This window comes from Tursiops truncatus, chromosome 19 (assembly GCF_011762595.2).
Source record: "Tursiops truncatus isolate mTurTru1 chromosome 19, mTurTru1.mat.Y, whole genome shotgun sequence".
NCBI classification, from domain to species: domain Eukaryota; kingdom Metazoa; phylum Chordata; class Mammalia; order Artiodactyla; family Delphinidae; genus Tursiops; species Tursiops truncatus.
In genome coordinates this window covers 51,177,468-51,191,776 of record NC_047052.1, presented here as the reverse complement: position 1 = coordinate 51,191,776, position 14,309 = coordinate 51,177,468, and the positions used below count along the sequence as shown (strand labels likewise).

The 14,309-nt window shown below is 55.2% G+C and overlaps 1 protein-coding gene across 1 annotated transcript; it reads right to left on the bottom strand.

The window, feature by feature from the left end:
• Positions 1-3: 3 nt before the first annotated feature.
• On the bottom strand, positions 4-13,995 carry RUVBL2 (RuvB like AAA ATPase 2). The gene is made up of 15 exons (XM_033845721.2): positions 13,745-13,995; positions 10,702-10,756; positions 9,079-9,134; positions 8,630-8,771; positions 6,609-6,738; positions 6,386-6,452; positions 5,410-5,516; positions 5,231-5,324; positions 4,714-4,837; positions 4,285-4,379; positions 4,070-4,188; positions 1,424-1,543; positions 907-1,036; positions 228-342; positions 4-114 (listed from the first exon to the last, which is right to left on the bottom strand). The coding sequence occupies exons 1-15, from the start codon at positions 13,754-13,756 to the stop codon at positions 89-91; spliced, it is 1,392 nt and encodes a 463-aa protein (XP_033701612.1). The 5' UTR covers positions 13,757-13,995; the 3' UTR covers positions 4-88.
• Between the last annotated feature and the right edge of the window lie 314 nt (positions 13,996-14,309).

The following is a 14,309-nucleotide window of genomic DNA, read 5'->3' as shown; positions in this document are numbered from 1 at the left end:
AGGTCCAGTTTCAGAACCATTTTATACAAAGTCACAGTGTCAGAACTCTGGGAGAAAATGGGGAAGCGGGGGTGAAGGTGATATCAGCTCAGGAGGTGTCCATGGTTTCACCTTCTGTCGGGAGAAGGAAGGCCACGTGGTCAGTGTGGCCCCGAGGGCAGGGCCTGAGCTCTCCAAGCTGGGCTCCCTCCTCCCTCTCTGGGGCAGGTGGGGAGGGGGACACTCACTGAGCTCATTGAAGAGGAAGGCGTCCTGGTACTCCTTCATGTACTGCGTGGAGCGCGACTCATCCAGGAAGAGCGAGTAGACCCGCTTGATGTCATCCACCTGTACCTCGGTGCCCTGATAGGGGAATTGAGACCTCAGTGGGGCCCCTCCCAGGAGGTGGGTCAGGGTGAGGACTCTGGGGCCAGGTCGCCTGGATTCAAACCCTGCCGTGGCCACCTCCCCACCGCTCAGTTTCTTTTTTTGTTTGTTTTTTTGTGGTACGTGGGCCTCTCACTGTTGTGGCCTCTCCCGTTCCGGACGCGCAGGCTCAGCGGCCATGGCTCACGGGCCCAGCCGCTCTGTGGCATGTGGGATCTTCCCGGACCGGGGAATGAACCCGCATCCCCTGCATTGGCAGGCGGACTCTCAACCACTGCGCCACCAGGGAAGCCCCCCCACCCCTCAGTTTCTTCATCTGTAAAATGGACTTAACGGCATCAACTTGCAGCCAATAGATATTTACTCAGCACCTCCCGTGTGTCAGGCTGGGAGCCACAGAAATTAACCCGAGAGACCAAAGTCCCCTGCCTTTGAAAATTTGGGTTCTGAGACTAAATGCAACTGCCCAGGGAAAGCCCTGGGAGTAGTAGCATGTCCTCCACTCGCTCATCTGACCCCTGGGCAGACGCAGCCGCTGACCTTGCGTTTCCGGCACACCAGGCTGGCGGCCGTGATGAGCTGGATGGCGTAGCGCAGCGAGGTCTCCAGCCCAATGCGGGTCAGCACTGTGTAGGCGTCCTCACTCATCTCCACGTCTTCCTCCTCACACCTGCGGGCAGGGGGCGTAGGTGGCATTCAGCCAGGGCCATGGCACTGCTGGACCTCTGGGATACACGTGGAGTCCACGTCCTCAGATGCACAGAAGAGCCACCGAGGCACGGGCTGGGCCCAAACCTTGGGCCTCCTGAGCCTCTCCTTTCCAGGGCTCTTTCCACAAGGTCAGTCACCGGCACAACCCCTCCCTTCTCCAAAGAGCATCCTCCCATCATAGGCCACTGCTTGGATGCCCAGCCCAGTCCTGCTTCTGGCAGGCCCAGTGACCTCCCCCTCAGACCTCAGTGTTGCCACGTGTCAAACAGGGTGGACACCAGCCCTGCCTCTCAGGCCTGTAGCCTGGTCCTGCCCCGGAAGGCCAGGGGGGCCCCCCCACCCGCACCGGATGCGGAGGATCTGCTTTGTGTCTTTCTCGCTGTAGGGAGAGGTCGAGACGATAAGCAGGCGGTCCAGCAGGTCAATGGGGATGCCGTGGGGGCTCTGGTAGCTGGTGCCCCGGATCCTGGGGAGAAGGGGGAAGGGAAGCTGTCAGGGTGATGCTCTTAGAACCTGGCTCTCCATTCCCTCTACTCAGAACACCCCACCCCTACCAACCCCCTCAGCCACAGCCCGCTCACTGGACCAAATACCGGTTAGCCTTCAGCTCCGCGCTGGTGTCACTGCCCGACGGCGCAGCCACCCCCTGACTGCATCAATCCCCCTGGAGCTGAGCTGGTTTTAGCTAGATATCTGTGTCCAGGATTACTGGATCAAGGTCCCACTCCTCTGCCTGACACAGGGCTCCACAAGGGATGCAACTGTGCCGGTCCTGTCCCCGGCTGCACCTGGCCCAGCACAAGGCCTGGCACGTGGTGCTAGGAAACAGCAGATTCCCGTTATTCATGGTAGCTGCGTTCTACAAAGTGGAGGCGAACACTCAATTAGCAAATACAGGGTTAGGCTCTTGTGAGCCTCTGGTCACAATTTTTGGCAACCAACCAATAGATAGCCCGGTTTCAGGTTAAAGACACCTTATTCAATATATATTATTGACTTCTTCATGCTGAACTCATAGCCAATAGCACTTGAATTCGTGCCTGAAGGAAGCTCATCTAACACATGTGTTCTCTCTGTACAGCACATCCCTGCCTTCTTGCGCTTAGTGACACTGGACAGCTGGGGGCCATTTTAAACAGCAAAATGACCAGGAACAAAAAGCATACAATGTGACAAATGTCACACTAAACAGATCCGGAAAAGGACGCTTATTTACAGCACGTGAACTGAAACTAGGAAGCAAAGCACTGCCTGCTTTGACCCTCGCCTGGACGGTCTGCCATGGGCGATTCAATTTTTTCCTGCTCTGCACACGTTTGTGAATGACCGCCAAAGTGTGATGGATACCAATTTGGAGGCTACAAATCAACTGTAGCGAGTAAGCAGATCCACGAATACGGAATCTGCAGAGGAATGACTGCGTTTGCTGCCCCCCATAGGAGACACCCCTGTTCCCACAGCCTGACCTGCAGCTGCTACAAACATGCTCTCAGCTGGTCTCAATCAACCCTGTCATCTGGATACCAAATTCTGGCCCTGCCACCTTCTACGTGTGACCTTGGGCAAGTTACCAGGCCTTGCTGTCCCCATCTTTAAAACGGGGCTGAGGGAATTCCCTGGTGGTACGGGTGGTTAGGACTCCGCGCTTCCATTGCAGGGGGCACGGGTTTGATCCTTGATTGGGGAACTAAGATCCTGCAAGCTGTGACGCATTGCCAAAAAAATAATAAAAAAAATAAAGCAGGGCTGAGACAATATTACCTCCCGAGCTTCTTTTGAGGGGGCCGAGCAGTTCATCCTGGAAAAGGGCCAAGCACAGAGCCAAGGACAACCTGCCTGCTGCCCCTGGTAGCCATGCCCCTGTCTTCCCTGCACTACAGCTGGCACAAGGCTGCTGCCCTGGAGGTGCTGGTCCCTGGGCTACCGTGCAGCCAGGTGCTGCCACACACATGAGCAGCCCTGGGTAATGGGTCCAGGTGGCCACGCTGCGTGCAGCCTTTGGGCCCCAGCCTCTTGCGGGCCCTCTGCCCTCCACTTCCTTCTCCCTTCCTGTGGACTCTTGAAACGTAGATGAGGTGGGGAAGAGCCAGCAGGGAGGACATGGCACAGCGACACCCTAGGGCAGAGGTTCCCAAGCTTTATGGTGTCTGGTACCCTTCATGTCTCAGGAATTTTTCCATGGTATCCTTAGGTCAAGAGAAGTACTAAGCTTCGTTCCCTTTATTTCTATTAAGCAGTTAGGTGTAAGCAACTTAATTGTAGTAGTTTCTGCAGCATCCAAAACATGTCACTGTGCATCCCTTAAAACCTTAAAACATCCCACAGGGGCTTCCCTGGTGGCGCAGTGGTTAAGAATCTGCCTGCCGATGCAGGGGACATGGGTTCGAGCCCTTGTCCGGGAAGATCCCACATGCCACGGAGCAACTAAGCCCATGCACCACAACTACTGAGCCTGCGTTCTACAGCCTGGCTCCACAACTACTGAGCCCGCACGCCTAGAGCCCATGCTCTGCAACAAGAGAAGCCACCATAATGAAAAGCTCGCGCACCGCAACTAAGAGTTGTTCCCACTCGCCGCAACTAGAGAAAGCCCGCGCGCAGCAACGAAGACCCAGCGCAGCCAAAAATAAAAAAAAACAAAAAACAAAAAAACATCCCACAGCACTCCTGTGTTCTCTGCAGTACCCTGGGGTGCCTTGGCACACAGTTTGGGAACTGGAGCCTTAAGGGCTACTGGAACAAGAAAACAGAAAGAACATGGCACCTGGACTTCCTTGTGGAGCAGAGTTGCCCACCAGCCCTGACCAGCCACCTACTTTAGTTTGAGGGAAAGTACACTGTCTTGTCTGGGCCACAGAGCTTGGGAATAGCCAAGCCCACCCCTCCCTAACGAGGTGCTCACCAAACGTGCCCTGATTACCCAGTGACCGTTCCCACCACCCAGAGGTCCCCGTTCTCCCCAGGGGCCTCTGAGGGGCTGGCAGTGGCTCACCGGGTGATGCCGCGGTTGGTGGCCATGATGAGGACAGGCGCCATGTCACTCTCCAGGGCCCGGTTGAGGAACGAGAAGCTCTCAATGTCCAGCATGTGGACCTCGTCGATAAATAGCACCTGGGGGTCAGGGGGGCGGATGTCAAACCCACCTCCTGTGTCCCCTCTTCTCCCCCACCGCAACGTCACCTGCCGTGGTCCCGTCCCGGTACTCACGCCGGGGATGATCTCCGCCTTGCCTTCCTCCCGCCACTCGGCCACCTTGGCATTGATCTGCTCTCGGACTTCTGACTTGATCTCCCCTGTGTCACCTGTGGGAGGCGGGGTGTCAGAGACAAGACAGGGATCCAGGGCCGGAGGGTGAACCAAGATGCAGAAGGATGGGACGCCAGGGACAGAGGGAAGAGAGACCAAGCCCCTGGAGTGGCAGCACGACGGGAGGGCCAGGGAGTCGGAGATGTCCCAGAGAGGCAACACAGGGGGAGAGACGAACCACACTGACAGATGGAGAACAGGAGTCAGAGAACAGGGATGGGGGAAGACGGGAAAAGCCATCGTCACGGGGGGGCCGTACTGGTGAATGAGAGAGGGAGAGGGGAGCTGCCAGGCCCCCCGGGGCAGGGGGAGATGAAGGCTGGGCCTCACCTGAGAAGAGGGCCAGGAAGCCCTGGGTGCGGGAGTTGATGACGTCAATCTCGTGCAGGGACACCGTGTGCACCACCTCCTTGCGTTTCTGGAGCTCCCCGTCTGGGCACTGCACGAACTTGGTCTATGGGGCCGGGGTGGGGTTCGGTGTGGACAAGGGCAGAAAAGAGCATGAAGGGGGGGCCCAAGGGGCCGTCTGGGGGAGACTGGGGCTCCCTGGAATGGAACTAAGAATCCAGATGGGGGTCACCCAGAAACCCCAGGCCCAAGGGGTAGTCAAGACCAGGGCAGTCAACAGCACTGAAGGATATGGGGGTTCCTGGAGGACCCCAGAAACCACGAGCCAAGTGCCAAGCTGAGGGACCCCAGCTGTCCTAGAGGGTACAGGGAAGAACCAGGAGTACCAGGGACATGGGGTTGGGGTGACAGGAGGATCCAGACCCTGTAGGCCCTGGGGTGATGGAGGAGAGAGAAACATCCTGGGGCCTGACGGAGGGGACCTGGAGCCCTGGCCCACCTGGGAGCCCATGGCGTCATAGTCTCGAGCGCGTGTGAACGAGCGTCCCAGTTTGGAGATCTTGCCCGTGGCCTTGTCAATGGTGATCACATCCCTGCAGGGGATGAAGGGTGGGGGTGAGGAAACGAAGGGCCAGAGCTCCCCTACCCTGACCACCTGGTGCGGACCCCACTGCTCACCCAGCCTGGACCTTGTCCTTGGTCAGGGACTCGATCATCTTAGTGCCCAGGTCGTATATGGTCTCCATCTCTGTGGTCTTGAGGGTTAGCTTGCCCACCTTGGAGCCCTGAGGGGTGACATGCCAGGCAAGGGGCTCAGAGACGGGCCCAATGTCTCCCTAACACAGCTACAGAACAAGCATGACATGGGGCAGCTTTGGGGGCTTGACGAAGATATCCATTGTCACAACTGCAGTGACAGCTTCCTGGGTGCATGTGTGTCAAAGCCTAACATCTTGTAAACCTTCAAGGGCGTGGCTTATTGGCTGTCAACTGTACATTAATAAAGCTATTAATAAAAATCCAGTAAAGAAACAAAAAAAACCTAAAAGACAAAATCTATAAAAACAACAAGGACCTAAGGTCTCACAGAATGGCCGAAGGGGTCCCACCGTAACACTCCTTTTCTATACCCAAATGAAAGGCGGTTTTTGTCGATCACAAACCCAGAAGAACTCAGCTAAACACAACTAAGAAAACAAAAAATGCCACGCCCCTCCCCACGAGATAAGCTAAGAAAACAAAATGCCACGCCCCTCCTCACAAGATGAACAGTCACCAAGTCTGGGCTTTTCCCAGCATATTGGAGTCTATCCTGTTTCCTGGAATTGTTTCCATAGTGAGGTGCTTCCTTTGTAGGGACAGGTGGCAGCATAAAAGGACTGGAACTGGGGAGGGAGTTAAAGCGAGTTTTGGTTGTTCATTTTTAAAGGGAGGATGTATCCACGGATTTCTGCTGTAATCAAAATCTAATTTAAAGAACTATCTGGGGAATAGCTTTCCCTATATTTAAAGATTCTCCTACCATGTTTTTAAAATTCAAAATTTAATTGCAGTGGATGAGACTAATTTAGGAGGCTGTTTACAGGTGTTAAAAGTGCAGGTTGACCTCCACCCTCCAGCCTTGGGGGTAGCCTAGACTCGGGAGCAGACTCACCGTCCCCGTTGCTGGCCGATCAATCTGGATCTCCACCACCTCCCCTTCGATAATCTCAGTCTCCTCCCTGGGCAGAGAACAGATCTAAGGAGAGAGCCCGAGGCCTGGGCCCTCAGGAACTGCCAACTCCCGTGAGCCCTTGGGTGCAGCATGAGCTGGCCAGGGCCGGGGGTGGGGGGGGACGTCCCAAGGCCGCTGGGACCTGGCATCACCCCCTGCTTACTTGATGCGTACACCGATGGAGCGCCGGAAGGCCTGTGTCAGCGCCTCTGTTTTGCTCATCTCCAGGGAGAAGATCTCACTGCCGGCGATGGCTGTGAACGGAGTGTCAGGGCCCAGGGCCTGTGCCATGCCTGGGAAGGAGGGGAGGCAGCCTGGGTAGGTGGGGGCAGCCCTGGCACCAGGTCCCCAATACCCGCTCTGTGGCAAACCAGCTCTTCTCCCTCCTCAGGCAGGAGAGCAGGAGAGAGGGGCAGGGTGCTGAGGGGCAGACAAGGAGACGCAGAGAAGGCAGGGGACAGAGGGCCGCATGGGGAGGATCAGAACCTGCGCAGCCCAGAGGGCAAACCTTATGACTGTAATCTTGCCACGCCTTCCTCCTAACCTCTAAGAGCTGTTTAGCCTCAGGGCTTGGGGGTGATGAGCAGGGGTAGAGACAAGGGGCTGAAATTGAAGGTAAGAGAGTCAGACTGTGTAGGTTTGAATCCCAGCTCCAGGGCTTAGCACCGGGTGACCTTGAGAAGTCTGCTCCCCAAGCTGGTTTGCCCCTCTGTGTAATGGGACCGATAACATGACAAGCACTGGCACGGGATGGCACCCTGCACAGGAACGATTATGAGGGCAGGCAGGGATACACCGATAACATGACAAGCACTGGCACGGGATGGCACCCTGCACAGGAACGATTACGAGGCATGCTCAACCATGACTCCGTCACGATCTGGAACCAGCACAGGGACGGGCCTCCTCTATGGCTTGGGGCCTGGAGCTGGCTGGTAGACAGCGGGGCCATTCCTGCCATCACTCCAAGCACTGAGCCCCTCTGCCAGCTCCCCTTCCTGAGGGCTCTGCCCAGCTCTGAGCCAAGTCTCCCGGACAGGAAGTCACTGAACCCTCCTGACCAGCGTGAGCTGGGAACTCTCCTTGGTCCCCTTTACAGATGTGTGTCACACTCTGTGCCTGGGTGTCCTGCTCCCTACCGTCTGTCCAGGAGACTCCCAGACATCCTACAAGTCTTAGTTCAGGTTCTGACTCACCTGGGAAGTCTCTCCCGACAACCGCCACCCTGTTTTCTCTCCCCACCACCCCTCGTCGGAGGTAGAAGCCTCCTCTGTTCATCACCCTGGACGGTACCGTGTCCACGAACACCTCCCCCAGGCCGGAAACTTCTTAAAGTCAGGATTTTGGTCTTAATCATCTTAGTGTCTGCAGTGTCTGGTCCAGGGCCTGGCACACCAGGGTACCCGAATGAGTGCTACTTTATCTTAACTGCAGACCTAGCTATTACCTTGATTCTCACTGCCTGGCCCCACAGTCAAGGCACAAACGTGGGAATGAGTGGGAAGACAGGAGAGTCCAGGAAAGCTTCAATGAGGAAAAGATGCCTGGGTAGGGTTTTGAAGGATGAATAGGAGCTCAACAAGGATGAGGGACAGTTGTGAGTAAAAAGATCTTAAATCACTAATGCATTGCAAAAGAGACTGCTGGCTGTCTACGCAATGCCCATCTTTCCCATCTTCCTTCGTTCCAGAACCCCCATTTGATTAGGGTAGCAGTGATCCCAATTAAAATATTAAAATAAGTTTTAATGTCTCACTGACTTGTGCAGCAGAGTGTAGCCATTAAGTTCTAGTCAATAAAATATAAGCAAGAGAGTGTGGGAGTCCCAAGACAGCTGCTTAAAGGGAGCTACCTCTTGGAGGTACACCCTCATTGCAATTCCTCTTTCTCCTTCTTCCCATATGGAGTATGGATGGGAAGGCTGGAGCGTAGGCCATCTTCTTGCAACATGAGGTGACCCTGACATGGAAGCAAGTGATGTGGAGGCAGGAAGGTAGGAGCCTTCACTGTTCAACAAGACTGAATTGGCCTACATTCAGATTATTCTATGGGAGAGAATAAACCCATAGTGTTTAAGACACTGCCATTTTGAGCTGTTAGACGTGGCTGAACCCCAACCCTGACTTACACGGTAGGGATCATCTGGCAAGGCCAGAAGAGATCCTGCCCTGAGAGGTGTCTTACCCATGGCGATGGCCGTCTTCCCAGTACCCGGCTGGCCGGCGATGAGGACCGCCCGGCCGGCGATCTTCCCTTCCCGGATCATCTCTAGCACCACGCCAGCTGCCCTCCGGGCCGCCAGCTGGCCCACCATGCCCTGGGAAGCCTGGGGGTGGGAGGTGACAGAGCACACAAGGTGACTTCCTCCTGGGCTACTACTGCATTTCTACCACCTCTAGCCTGATGAGATCAAACAGGACATGTTGGCAGGGACTTCAGAAAAAAGCCAAAAAAGCCTTTTCCACACCCATTTTTTAAAGACCGATAAAACTGCACATGCGGCTGAATTTTATAAATACAGCACAAAGGTCTGGAAGATCATAACGCAGTCCCCATACTCCCCACAGCCCTAGGTCCCCTCTGCCCGAGGCCCCCATGGAGCAGCCTTCCCACCCGGGCCCCCTGGGCTCTACCTGCCGTGGCTCCAAGGCGTCGTCTAGTCCCAGCCCCCGGATATGGGAGTGAGCACCTGTGTGTGGGGAAAGAACCAGAAGACACGGTTACCAGCCAGCTCGTGTCGATGTGTGGCCTGAGGGGCTTCCCCGCCGAGCCCTGGTTTCCTCCTCGGTTACAGGGGCACCTCGATTCCCCACCTCACTGGGAGGATGGCCGGACATGGTAAATGCTCAGTAAATAAGAATGGCTCTTAGGCTACGTGGTGGCCTGAGTGACCTCCCAGGTTCTAATCTCATTCCATGTAACTCTGAGAACAAGAGTCTCAGCTATTATCACCCTGGATCATGGCCAGGGCTCAATAATCGCCCCCAGGCCCTCATTGACATGGAGGCGAGGAGGAGTTCAGAGAGGTTAGGTCCTTTGCCCAAGACCACACGGCCAGTGAGAGGTGAAGACGCAGGATTCCAATGCTTTACACTAGACCAGGGCTGGGCAAACTGCAGCCTGTGGGTGGGCACTTGTTTTTGTAAATAAAGTTTTATTGGCACACAGCCACATCCATTCGTTCACATACCATCTGGGTGTGCTCTCGCATTGCTGCAGCAGAATTGATTACTTTCAACAGAGAAGATTTACTATCTGGCACTTTAAGGAAAGATGTGTCAACCCCTGTGCTGGCCTGTAGGCAGGCTGAGGGCAGGGACTGGGTGCAGCTAGAGTCTCCTGGGTCCTCAGCTCCCAGCAGGGCTGGCCCTTGATAGCTAAGTGCTTTACCTTATTGTATCTTATGTCAACTGAGGAGGTGAACTACTCTCCCACCATTTTGCAGGTAAGGAAACTGAGGCACAGAGAGCAACTAGCCCCTCACTACGCGGCTCAGAAGTGGCACCCAGCAGCGTGCTTCCTGAACCCAGGTTCATAGCCAGCAGCCCTTTACTGCCTCTTCTGGAAGCTCTGAATGAATGAATGTGAACAAATAAGTGTAGTCTCCTCCTTGCAAGTCAGGCTCTTTGCAAAGGCTGCACCCTGCTGTTGCCACTACACCCCAACTTCCTGGTCCCAGGTGAGCTGGGACCAGGGGCTTGCCTGCTCTGAGTCTTGGTCACCTCAGCTAAAAATGGGATGACAGTCACAAGAGGCACCTTGTGGGGCTACTGTAAGGATTTGAGGGATGCAAACTCTTATTCAACAGTTATCTGTGGAGCGTCTGGTCTGCCAGGGCCTGTGCTGGGGACACCGCTAGGAAGGAGACAGACCAGGTCCCTGCCCTCAAAGAGACGATGCGTGTGCCTGGTGTTTGGGACAGTCAGTGCAGGGCCAACCCCAGTCAGCACTCAGCAAATATCCACCTTCACGATTTCCAAGCAGGATGCTGGGGCATCAGGGAGCCCCGCCAGGGAAGCCAAGCCAGCAGCAGTACCGCCTGGGGTTGAGGCCTGGCATGGTCTACCCCACCCCCGCCCCCAGCCATCTGACCTGCTCTGGAACTCAGGAACCTCCCTCCTTAGATAGCGGGGACGGGGGATGGTGGGATGGTGTGCAGGCCAACTCCCTCTTGGGGGCCCTGGGTAAGCTGGCTCTGTCAGGGGTACAGGGGGCAGGCAGGGGCTAGGTCCTATTCCTGACCCACGCTCACTCACCGATACGCTCAATCCTCGTCACGTCGCGGATCTCTGGGACCTTGGTTGTGGCTGTCTGGGGTTGGAGGAAGACGCATCAGTAAGAGCCTTTGCGGTCCCAGCTTTCAACAACCCCTCCTCTGTCCCTCCTGCCCGCCTCCCACAAGACAGTCCTTTCCACTCCTCCCCACAGACAGGCTGGCATCCCAAACACCAGATCCTCCTCAGATGTCACCCACTAGGGCTGGTGGGTTGACCCCATTACACCGTCAGTCCCAGGAAGCCAAGCACTGTGTCTGTCTCGTTCACAGCCCCGTCCCCAGGGCCGGGCCCATGTTTGGTGCCCAGGAATTATTTGCTGAAGGAAGAAGTCCTCCCCGTCCCCCAGAGCTGCGAGGACAGATGCAGAGTGGGCATTAACTTGGACGTGTTCTGGCCCCCCTTGCGCCTCGCTGCCCCAGCTCTCTGTCACTAGGCCTTTGCATGTGCAGGCCCCTGGTCTGGCCTGCTCTCCCCACCCCCCTCACTGAATCAGATCAAGCGTCACTCATTAAGGGAGGCCCTCCCTGACCTCAGCCCCTGCCCGGCTAGTTCTAGGGTCTCTGGATATCCAGACAGAAGGAAGGGCCTCTTTTGGGAGTCTGATCTCACACTCACAAGGTAGACTGTTGGATCAATGTTCTTGGCTCCAATGGATGTGAGTCCCATGAAGGGCACAGCCCACATCTCACTGGTCTCCCTTGGGGCTCAATGTTTGGAGTTTGAATGAATGACGCCCTGAAGTGCTGAGTTCACTCAACAAGCAGGAACTGAGGTCTCCTGTGTCCTCAGCTTTCCAAAGAGCAAAGTCAGACATTATCCCTTCTCACGTGGGGGAGAGAGATGAGTAAACACCGCCTGGGACAATTCAAGAACCGAATGGAGATCCACTCAGATATTCATGGCAGTGTTATTTATAACCAAGAGATGGAAAAAACCCAAAACATCCATCAACGGATAGATAAACAAAATATGGGGTAGCCATAAAACGGAATATTATTCAGCCATTAAAAGGGATGAAGGGACTTCCCTGGTGGCGCAGTGGTTAAGAATCCGCCTGCCAATGCAGGAGACACGGGTTCGAGCCCTGGTCTGGGAAGATCCCACATGTCGCAGAGCAACTAAGCCTGTGCACCACAACTACTGAGCCTGCGCTCGAGAGCCCGCGAGCCACAACTACTGAAGCCCGTGCGCTTAGAGCCCATGCTCCGCAACAAGAGAAGCCACTGCAACAAGAAGCCCGCGCACCGCAATGAAGAGTAGCCCCCGCTCACCGCAACTAAAGAAAGCCCACGCACAGCAATGAAGACCCAACGCAGCATACAATTCTTAAAAATAAAAAAAAGACCCAACGCAGCCAAAAATATATATAAATAAATTTATATAAATAAGTAAATAATATTTCTTTTAAAAAAGGGATGAAGTTCTGATCCACGCTACAACGTGGATGAACCTTGAAAACATTATGCTGAGTGAAAGAAGCCAGACACAAAAGGTCACATGTTGTATGCTTCCGTTTATATGAAATATCCAGAATAAATAAATCTAGAGACACAAAGTAGATTAGAGGTTGCCTGGGGTGAATAAAGAAAGGGAGGCCTAAGAAGCCAGCACGCTGACCCAGCTCCTTGGCCACCTGCCCCCAACCCTCTTCCTCCTCACAGGTCTCCTAACCAGAATGAGAGGAGATGCAGGCATCCAACCCAAGGAAAACCCTCCTCTCTCTGGAACCAAGAGTTCAGACTTCCTGACCGTGGCATGGTCACAAGCCTCCTCCCTTGCTGTTTGTGAACTCTCCCACTTACTCCTCCTCATAGGAGGTTGGTCACTGCCCCCAAACCCCTATCAGAAGATTGAGAACATACTCTCACCCACCCCTATACAGCCTATCAGACTCTACTCGAGACAAAAAATACACATTGGTCCAGGAATCCCAACATAAACAGACCTGCCTCCTACAAAACCTTTCCTTTCACCATAAGCCTCTCCTACCCCGCGCTGCCTGCTGATCCCATGGAAACAAAACTGAGCTACCATCCCCTCATACTCCCAATACTTCATCCACACCCATGCGAACTGGGTCTCAGGAGTGTGGCCACTGCCCTTTCCTCTTCCGCTTCCCCATCCACCCCCTTTGCCATGACAACAGAAACACTCACATGTCGCCCCTCAGGCACCAGTTAACTCTCATCCCGACCCTAGCCCCATCTTGACTGGGGTCACCATGGGAACCGAGGCATCTGGAAGCCACGTCCAACCGCCAAGCTACGGCTACATCCCTTCTTCATTCAGATGTTTCTCAGAAAAGTACTAGGTGCCTGGCCCAGTGTACCTGGTCTCTCCTTTATGGAGTTCACATGCATACATTCAAGTGATAACTTATTGAGCATCCACGTTGGGCATGTTCTGATGAAATGCTGGGAATATGAAAATGGCTAAAACAGTCCCATGACAAGTTCCTAAGCCTCTGTGCCCCCGGCCCTTTCCGCTCTCTACTGACACCCTCTGGGTTCTCAACACTCTCTCTTTTGGCTCAAGACTCAATAAGCAACTCCACGATCTGAAGCGCATTGGGCAGGTCCCCGCCTGTGTTTCTCCCTTGTACTCAGGTACTATTCACACCATCAACAACCCAAGACTGCTGGATGGCTTGGAGCCCAAGATACTACAACCCTCATCAGACTTTAAGGCAAAGGACTGGAGAACTGGCCACTATTTGTGCCCAGAGGATTGGAAGTTGTAGTTCCTAGAAGATGATGGAGTCAGATTTGACCACTGAGACCGTAAGTATTCACTTGAACCCAGGATGCCGGTATCCTAGTCCCTTCTTTTTTCCTCCCTCAGATCCAGAAGCCCGGGCCCCCAGCTCCCTCCTTCCTCAGAACCAGGAGTCCAGGCCCCCAGCCTCCTCTCCGCTAAGATCCAAGAGTCCAGGCCCCCAGCCTCCTCTCCGCTAAGATCCAAGAGTCCCCGTCCAGCCCCCTCCTCCTTGAGACTCCTCAGCCCTCCGCACGCCGACACTCACCACGGTTGCCATGATGCTCACCAACCGCCAATATCCTAGCGGAAACGGAAACGCGCTAGGAACGCGGCGTTCTGGCCCCTCTAGACTGCCAGGTCCTCCAAATATCTCGGTGGTTCTCCTGGTGGGGCGCGGCGTCACTTTTCAGGGCGCGGCGTCACTTTTCAGGCCCCGCCCATCCAGGCTGCTCTGGAAGATGAGTTCCCAGAACTCCGGAGTCCATTCCCCACGCCTCGTGGCTCCTCCTCCTTTTACCCAGGCCTCCTTACTAAGGCCGATTACAAAATTCTTAACACTTCTTTGGGCAACCACACGTCCCCCACGCCCCCTTTCCTCCTTATCCACCGTCTTCCCTCCCCCGTCAATTTTGGGGCCTCTAGCTTCGGATTGACAGAGCTGAAGGCCAATCAGCTAGCGCCCACTGGAGCTCGCACCAACAGCCAAGGCGGGGGCGGGGCTGAGCGAACCCTGCACTGTTCACCAATGAGAGACGCGGGAGCCCCGCCCCCGGGCGCAGACCAATGGCGCTGGCCGGGGGGCGGGCACCGTCTCCTGGTGGCCGCAAGGT

Bases quoted from the DNA above. Each gene is read 5' to 3' on its own strand.
- RUVBL2 (XM_033845721.2), bottom strand. The intron at 9,135-10,701 runs GTGAGTGAGCGT...CCCCACACACAG, and splicing joins GACGAGGATTGAGCGTATCG to GTGCTCACTCCCATATCCGG. The intron at 6,739-8,629 runs GTAAGACACCTC...CCTCCTTCCCAG, and splicing joins GAAGACGGCCATCGCCATGG to GCATGGCACAGGCCCTGGGC.